At 46.4% G+C, this 8,644-nt stretch overlaps 1 protein-coding gene across 1 annotated transcript; it reads left to right on the forward strand.

Annotated features, from left to right (window-relative positions):
• Positions 1–842: 842 nt before the first annotated feature.
• LOC147398263 (uncharacterized) lies at positions 843–1,325 on the forward strand. Its single transcript, XM_086446690.1, has one exon. It carries the CDS (start codon positions 843–845, stop codon positions 1,323–1,325), a length of 483 nt encoding a protein of 160 aa, XP_086302816.1.
• The last annotated feature ends 7,319 nt before the right edge of the window (positions 1,326–8,644 follow it).

Below are 8,644 nucleotides of genomic sequence, written 5' to 3' on the forward strand. Positions count from 1 at the left end.
TTATTATTATTATTATTTTTAATTTGAAAAAAAAAAAATTGATTGGATTTAATTGTTCGATTTTAATTTTAATTGTTTGATTTTAATTTTAATTGTTTGGATTTTTTAATTTGAATTTTTTAATTTTTAATTTGATTTTATTTTTAGTTTAGATTGGATTTCGATTTTTATTACATTGTCCTAGGGATCGGGATCTCTAAATTGTAGAGTTGGATATTGAGGGGTATTTTGGTCTTTTGGCGATTTTTACAGATTTTTCTCGAACTTCTCTATTTTCATCGATTTGGGTCTCGCTAGATTCGAAATCACATTCTGAGTGCAATGGAGGTACTTCCAAGATTTTCAGAGGTCCGAGGTATATGAGGGGTATTTTCGTCATTTTGATGATTTTTTACTTTTTTTTTTGAATTTTATCGTAAGGTTTCTTTCAGTCACTGTGTGAGTATTTCTAAGTTCTAAAGTTTTATTTTTCTAGTGTAGTGAGGTCTCTAAGTTATTGAATTGTGTAACGAACCTATGCGTACGTGCTTGCTAAGTCAGGTGTAAGATATAGCGATCCTAAGCGTGCGTAAACTTCTATGTCGAGTCGTGACGAGTAGGGGGATGAAAAGAAATTAGAAACAAAAGGAATCAAGCAGTACTCACAAGCCTTCGAGTTCTTTTATATTCATCATTAGGAATCCACCAAAATCGGGTGATGATGAATTATTGAATTAGGTAGATGCAAAAATGGGGTGTCTACAGGGTTATAGAGGGAAACCGGAAAACCATACTGCGAATATCATGGAGCTGAGGATCATCCAACCGAGGACTGTTACAGATTACGCCATATCATCCAGGATATGGTCGAAGCAGGGAAGCTTAAGAAGTATCTCTCGTCTGGGAGAGAGAGAAGGCGGGAAACCCCTGTGGAGGATGGACGAAAGCCCCGACCTCGATGGCCAGAAGAGGGGGGACACCGCGAGCTAGAGGAACGCAGGATAGTACATACCATCACAGGAGTGTTGGGGTCTGGAAGGCCATCCAAACAAATAATTCGAGAGGGAGTAAAGAGGATCCGACATGAAGTTGTTGTCAATCAGGTAGCCTCGGGAGTACGGGTAACTGGGACATCCGGCAACAAAGCAGATGCACGGACGATAACTTTTACAGAGGATGACTTGAGGGGAACATCAATGCCCCATCAGGACATCCTCGTGATAGTACTCCCAGTTGGGAACGTTGAGCTTCGAAGAATACTGGTAAATCCTGGGAGTACAGTGGATATTCTTTTCTTGAGCACAGCCAAAAAGATGGTGGTTTCGGACAGCTTGGAACCAACCTAGACCCTGGTGTACGGGTTTAATGGAGCTCCCAGCAGTTCGGTAGGAGAAATCACCCTCCCAATCACAGTAGGATCGAAAGTGGTAATGACGAGATTCGTAGTGATTGAAGCGGACTCGGCCTATAATGCGATCCTCGGGCGGAAATGGATACACGAAATGAGGGCAGTCCCTTCAACTTATCACAAAGTAATTCAATTCCCGAGCGAAGAAGGAGTGATGGAGATCAGAGGCGATCAGGAAATGGCGCAGCGATGTTTTCACTTGACCTTGAAGTGAAGATGGAACGCCGGGGCCACTCCTCAGAAGAAGAGGAAAGAGTCGTCCGTTGAACGAGAAACGTTATAGTAGTTACAGAAGGAGCTACACCAGGAGTGGTTGGTAACAGTAGAGGAAGTTGAGATGGTAGATCTCGGCACTAGTGGAGATCGGCTGGTTAGCATTAGTACCACGATGCTGCAGGAGGAGAGAACGACATTGGTCCAGCTACTTAGGGCAAACAAGGACGTGTTCGCATGGTCTTTCGAGGATATGTCGGGAATAGACCGCATGTCACAGACTGAATATCGACGAAGCCTTCCGACCTGTTAGACAGAAGCCGAGGAGACTATCACCCCGCCTAAGGCAGGGGGTAAACGAGGAAATCAAAAAGCTACTGAGGGCGGGGTTCATAAGAGAAGTAGACTACCCCGAATGGATAGCCAACATAGTTGTAGTGCCAAAGAAGGACGGAAAGGTGAGGGTATGCATTGACTTCACAAACCTCAATAGAGTATGCCCGAAGGATAGCTTCCCTTTGCCGAGGATCAATAGACTTGTTGATGCTACGGCCGGACATGAGAGAATGTCGTTCATGGACGGGTACTCGGGTTATAATCAGATCCTTTTAGCAGCAGAGGACCAGGAGAGAACGTCGTTCATAATCGAGCAAGGGCTGTTCTGCTTTAAGGTCATGCCGTTCAGCTTGAGGAACGCTGGACCACTTATCAGAGGCTTGTGATGAGAATGTTCGACGGGTTAATTGGGAAAACTGTGGAGGTATACATCGACGACTTGTTAGTAAAGAGCAAGAAAGTGGGAGAACATTTGGTAGATCTTAAGGAGGCGTTCGACAGTTTGAGGAGCTTTCAAATGAAGCTGAATCCTAAAAAGTGCGTGTTCGCAGTTTCTTCTAGGAAATTCCTCGGACACATCATCACCAGGAGGGGCATTAAAGCCAACCTAGATCAGATCTGAGATTTGATTGAGATGTCGAGCCCAAATAATCAAAAACAGGTACAGAAACTTGTAGGAAGAATAGCAGCGCTGAATAGATTTATTTCTTGGGTGTCCGACAGATGCCGCCCACTATTCCAACAACTGCAAAAAGAGAAGAGCTTCACCTGGAACGAAGAATGTGAAGTAGTATTTAACGACCTAAAGAAGTACCTAGGGCAATCACCTATCCTCGACACTCCAGAGGAAGGGGAGGAGCTAGGAATTTATTTGGCAACTAGCTCGTCATTGGTAAGCTCGGTTCTTTTCAAAGTCGACTTGGGACGGGAATACCCTATCTACTATGTCAGTAAAACAGTGGGTCCATCAGAGATGAGGTACACAAAGACAAAGAGAGTGGGATTGTCGCTTGTTTACTCAGCACACAAGCTCAGGCCTTATTTTCTCTCACACCATGTCCGAATAGTGACTGATAGCCCGCTGAAAGAAATGATGTATAGGTCGGAGAAATCTAGGAGAATGGCAAGATGGGCAGTGATTCTCGGAGAGTACGACTTACAGTTCGAGTCACGAACGGTATGAAAGGGTAAGTGTTAGCTGATTTCCTGGCGGATTTCCCGATCGAGGATCCATACTGGGAAGAGCTGGAAGAGGAAGATGAGATGGTGGAAGAGCCAGAATTATGGGACAAGCAAGCAGGATGGAGGATGTTTGTTGATGGCTCGTCAAATTATTCCGGTTCAGGCATTGGCATAGTACTAGTAACGCCAAGCAATGACAGAGTAGAGAAGGTTATCAAGCTCGGATACGGGGCGTCGAATAATGAGGCTGAATACGAGACAGTTATCAATGGGCTGAAAATGACAAATGAACTGAAAGTCGACCGAATTACATTATCCACCGATTCGCAACTCATAGCAAATCAGTGCAATGGTAAGTACGAAGTAAGGGATGAAAGAATGGCAAGATACCTGTCCGTGGTAAATTGAGAGATTGAAAGATTCGACCAAGTAAAGATATGTTAGATCCCGAGGGACAAAAGCAGGCATGCAGATTTGTTAGCATACATCTCTTCAATGCTAGGGGAGTCAGAAAGCCGGGCTTTATCGATAGAGTACCTGTCTAGAGCAAGCATCGATTACAATGAAGGAGAATGCGCACAGGTAGAGCGAGCTTTGGGGTGGATAGGAGTATACGTGGAGTACCTACAGACTAAGGCGCTACCACGGGATAAGAAAGAGGCAAGGAAGATACTACGCCAAGTCGATAAGTATCCGATTGTTGGAGGTGAACTTTATAGGATGTCATTTGGGGGTCAACTTCTAAAGTGCCTTAATGAAGTGGAGTCCGAGCTCGTAATGGCAGAAATCCACGAGGGGATCTGTAGCAACCATTCGGGGGGACGATCACTAGCCAATAAGGTAATCAATTAGGGCTATTTTTGGCTAAGAATGTAGGAGGATTGCAAGAGGTACGCCAGGACGTGTGATAAATGCCAAAAATATGCCCCCATGCACTTCCAGCTGACCATGAACTCCACCCTATGAAATCACCCCGGCCATTCTCTGTGTGGGGAATGGATATTGTCGGACAGCTACCTCAGGGAAAAGGGGGGAAGCTTTTCATCTTGGCAGCTATAGATTACTTTACTAAGTGGGTCGAAGCTATTCCACTTACTCGGATTAGGGAGGAAGAAGTCATCAAGTTCACTTGGGAGCACATCATAACACGTTTCGGAATCCCCTATGCACTGATCTTTGACAACGGGACACAATTCAAGGGTACCGTGTGCAATCCTACTTCAAGGAGTATGGGATCCGATCACTCTAGTCATCCTCGAGGTATCCACAAGGCAATGGGCAGGCAGAAGCATCCAACAAGACAATCCTCGGAAACTTGAAGAAGAAATTAGCTGAGCATAAAGGAAGATGGTTGGATGAGTTGCACAGCGTTCTATGGACATACCGGACCACAGCCAGGAGAGCAACAGGGTTCACTCCATTCGCATTAGCTTACGGGACTGAGGCCGTCATCCTGACCGAGATTTAAGTCCCTACTACCAAAACACAAGTGGTCAAGACTAAACTAAATGACGAGTTGATAGCTCGAAACTTGGATTGGTTGGACGAGACACAAGAGAGGGTCATAGAAAGATTGACACGGTACAACAAGTGCTAAAGAGGTCTTATGATCGGAAGGTATGTCACAGGGAATTGAAAGTCGACGACTTGGTGCTACGTAAAGTGTTCCCCAACACGAAGGAAATTAACAGTGGGAAGATCGGGGGAATTGGGAAGAACCCTACATCGTAAGCAAAGTCGGAGAGGCTGGCACATATCACTTAGAAACACCAACAGGGGATGTAATTCTATCACCATGGAATGTATTCAACCTTAAAAGAAATTATGAATAAAGGAGAAGTTATTGTTCATGCGCTTGACCGTTCTAAGTTAAAGCCTTGGCCCTTCACGGGTGCCAAGCCCAACTGAGGAGTTGGTTTAAGGGAAAGCCTCGGCCCCTTAATAGGAGCCGAGCCCAACTGAGAAGTTGGTTCAAGTTAAAGCCTTGGCCCTTCACAGGTACCAAGCCCAACTGAGGAGTTGGTATAAGGGAAAGCCTCGGCCCCTCCATAGGAGCCAAGTCCAATTGAGGAGTTGGTTCAAGTTAAAGCCTTGGCCCTTCACAGGTGCTAAGCCCAACTGAGCAGTTGGTATAAGGGAAAGCCTCGGCCCCTCAATAGGAGCCGAGCCCAACTATGGAGTTAGTTCAAGTTAAAGCCTTGGCCCTTCACAGGTGCCAAGCCCAACTGAGGAGTTGGTTTAAGGGAAAGCCTCGGCCCCTCAACAGGAGCCGAGCCCAACTGAGGAGTTGGTTCAAGTTAAAGTCTTAGCCCTTTACAGGTGCCAAGCCCAACTGGGGATTGGTTTAAGGGAAAGCCTCGGTCCCTCAACAGGAGTCGAGCCCAACTGAGGAGTTGGTTCAAGTTAAAGCCTTGGCCCTTTACAGGTGCCAAGCCCAACTGGGAAGTTGGTTTAAGGGAAAACTTCGGCCCCTCAACAGGAGTCGAGCCCAACTGAGGAGTTGGTTCAAGTTAAAGCCTTGGCCCTCCACGAGTGTCGAGCTTAACTAAGAAGTTGGTTCAAATAAAAGCGGGGTTAAGTATTTTTTGGGATTATTAGCAGTAGACCTAGACAGCAAAACAAAACAAGATAAAGCAGAAGGACACAAGCATTTCAAAAAGTGCTTATCTTTCATTAACATGAAAAACAAAATTACATTTAGAACATGTAAAATTACAAAAATTGTATTACAAAAAATAGAGAGAAGGAGGATCAGGCGTCTGCTCCAACTTCGACCTCAGCATCATTGGGGGTTTGTTCCTCGATTGGTGCTGTAGGAACTTCAGGAGTAGACTCGGGAGTAGCGTTAGGAGTGGCTTCTGGCTTCTTCACCGCTGCCTCAGCCTTCCTCAGCTTTGCTTTAAGCATGTTGTAAGCTTTCTCCCAGACTTCCTTCGAAGAATCTAGTTGGGTTTGAAGGGAGTTGAGCTGATCTTGAAGAACTCGTTCTTACTCCACTTCTTTTGCCTTCACCAGCTCTTCCAAGGAAGAAATCTTTCTCTCCGCTAGAGCCAATCGATCTTTATTTTGCTCCAGCTCGGATATTGCGTTATCCAAGCTTGACTGGAGCTTCAAGGAATTGGCCGCAGCCGCATCCCTCTTCGCCTGAAGCTTGAGAACTCTACCTTCCGCGACATGGAGGTCGTGTAAGGTAGAGTCTCGGGCTTGCCCAAGCTTGGCCACGGCGTGCTGCGCTTGATAAGAAGAAAGAAGGGAATAAGGGTTAAAATTTTGTAAGTGTAGCAGTAACGGAGAATAAAGAGAAAAAGGAGGGAAACTCATCGTGGCCAATACTCGAAAAACGTCATTGCAAAATTTTGTAGAATCCCCGGCAAAACCACGATAAGTCTTGTCTATATCTCTCGGCAGCGCGGTCGCCTCAAAGACGGCCCGCGCTACCGCAGGATCAGATAAGACTGAGTCTTGGTCTGTTACTGGCCTCTCCCCAACCATGCGTCTTACCACCCAGGGGGAAGGAGGGGGCAGATTTTCCCTCAGCTCCGAACCAGCAGAGGAGGCCTGAGATGGCTTGACTAGATGGATGGTCGCCTTAGGAGTAGGAGGGGGAAGTAGGTGGAGCACCAGCTCAGGGGAGCGGGGCCCCCTCCTCAACCTCTTGAGAAGAGGTTGGTGGTCTTCCTCTTCTTCTTCTTCCTCGATAGTACACTCTCCACCCAGGGAATCCCTTCTGGAATGTCTGCAGATAAGGTGGGGGGAACCTCTGTGACATCTTCCTCGGAATCCGAGCCCAAGATAGGAGGAGGGCATTTGGATTGGAAAGCTATGCCTGAGGGACGGATGGATGGAGGTAGGAAGGTGGTGGCGTAGTCATAGAGGTCGGGGTTTGAAAGGAGATGAGTGATCACCACCGAATCTCTCGGGAACTTGTCCTTGCTGGGACTTGCAAAAGTGGAACGAAATGGATTCACTCTTTAGAAAAAGGAACTAAGAAAGTAAAAAAGAAGAAAGTATAAATAAAGACTCACCTTGGGGGTTGAAGGAGGAGTAGGCCAGAGGGGGAAGCTCGTCTCCTGGAGTATTTTCCTATTGACCAGACAACTGAATCGGGAACAAGAACTATTCCTTATCCGAGTTAGGGAGCTTGACTAAGGACAGCTTCCCTCTCCTTTTCGATAGGTAAAAGAAGCCCGGCTTGTTGGGACACTTCTTGAGGGAAAATTGGGCCCTAATGTCCGGGAGGTCGAGTTGCAGACCTTCTTCCAGTCTGTTATTCATTAGCTTGAAAGCTTGGATTAGACGGAAGAAGTTCCCGCTCATTTGGCCGGGAGCCCTCCTATAGAAGTTCAGGACCTCTCGAGTTAGCCTGCTGAGGAGAACTTAGAGGCCAGCCTTCAGTTGACCCCAATGTACCACAGTGGTACTTGGGGAGCATTCGCGCTGGGTGAGGGTTTCGTCCACGAAGGACAAGCCCACACTGTTGGGGATACCAAAAGCATCCCGAACAGAGCCCAATGGAGGGCAAACAGGGGAGTAAGACTTCCCCCTGGCCATTGAAATGGAAGAAGAAGGACAGAAAGGAGAAGGGGTGGAGGAGAGAGGAGGGGCCGTGACCTTGTTACCTTTCCTTGTCTCTTCTCTTCAAAAATCCGAGAGCCTCCGGTCGCAGATGAGCTGGTGATGCAAGGGCGCATGAAGGTACAGAGGAGGCATTAATGAAGTAGAGAAAGTAAAGGAGACAAGAGGGCAGAGTAACGGCAGGGAAGATGAAGGTAAAAGTAAAAATGAGAAATGGGAAGGGTATATATAGACCTGGGAAGCCTCGAGATGTGTGTTGAGAATCAACGGTTAGGATCTCATCAACGGATAATAATGAGGCATTAAATGTTAGGAGATCCGATATGACCGTTCGACCCTTACACGTGAATCAAGCAATTCGCAGGGCGCCACATGTATACTATACATAATTGTACAGTAAAAACCAACATGCAGGTTACGCCTTACGAGAACAGCCCCACCAACAGCCGCCCTTGAAAAATGAACGGGCTAAGTAATGATTCGTCACATTAAAACCACTAATCCAAGCTAATTCCCGCTGAGATCTTACCATGTGTCTATTTTTCATGTTTTAAATAATTTCTCAAGTGCCCGAGCCCTGGAGAGGGGGTATTGTGGGGGGAATTTCTCGGATGTAGACACGTGGCTTAAACGATCCTCAAAATTGTGGACTTGAAGCTCGGATAGAAGGCTTGATGGGTACGATTATCGAAATTTCTCTGGTGCACGGATGCTCAGCTCGAGCGTAGACCACCAACCCATCAGTAGTAGCATGGATAAAGTGCACCGTAGATATCAGAGGTTAGTGTGGATAGGTAAGACGGATCTGATAGATGTGCCATTGATCGACAGCTTTGACAACTCATACCATGTCAGATCAGTTTTGATTACTCCAGGATTGAGAGAGCAGTTGCAACTACCCCTGCAACTGACATGCCAGAGAGTAAGCAAACTGCCCTGAGTCACCTCAAG

This window comes from Akebia trifoliata, chromosome 7 (genome assembly GCF_017979445.1).
Source record: "Akebia trifoliata isolate Shusen 1 chromosome 7, ASM1797944v1, whole genome shotgun sequence".
Taxonomy (NCBI): Eukaryota; Viridiplantae; Streptophyta; class Magnoliopsida; order Ranunculales; family Lardizabalaceae; genus Akebia; species Akebia trifoliata.

Coding starts and splice junctions, on each gene's coding strand:
- LOC147398263 (XM_086446690.1), top strand. CDS start 843: ATGGTCGAAGCAGGGAAGCTTAAGAAGTATCTCTCGTCTGGGAGAGAG.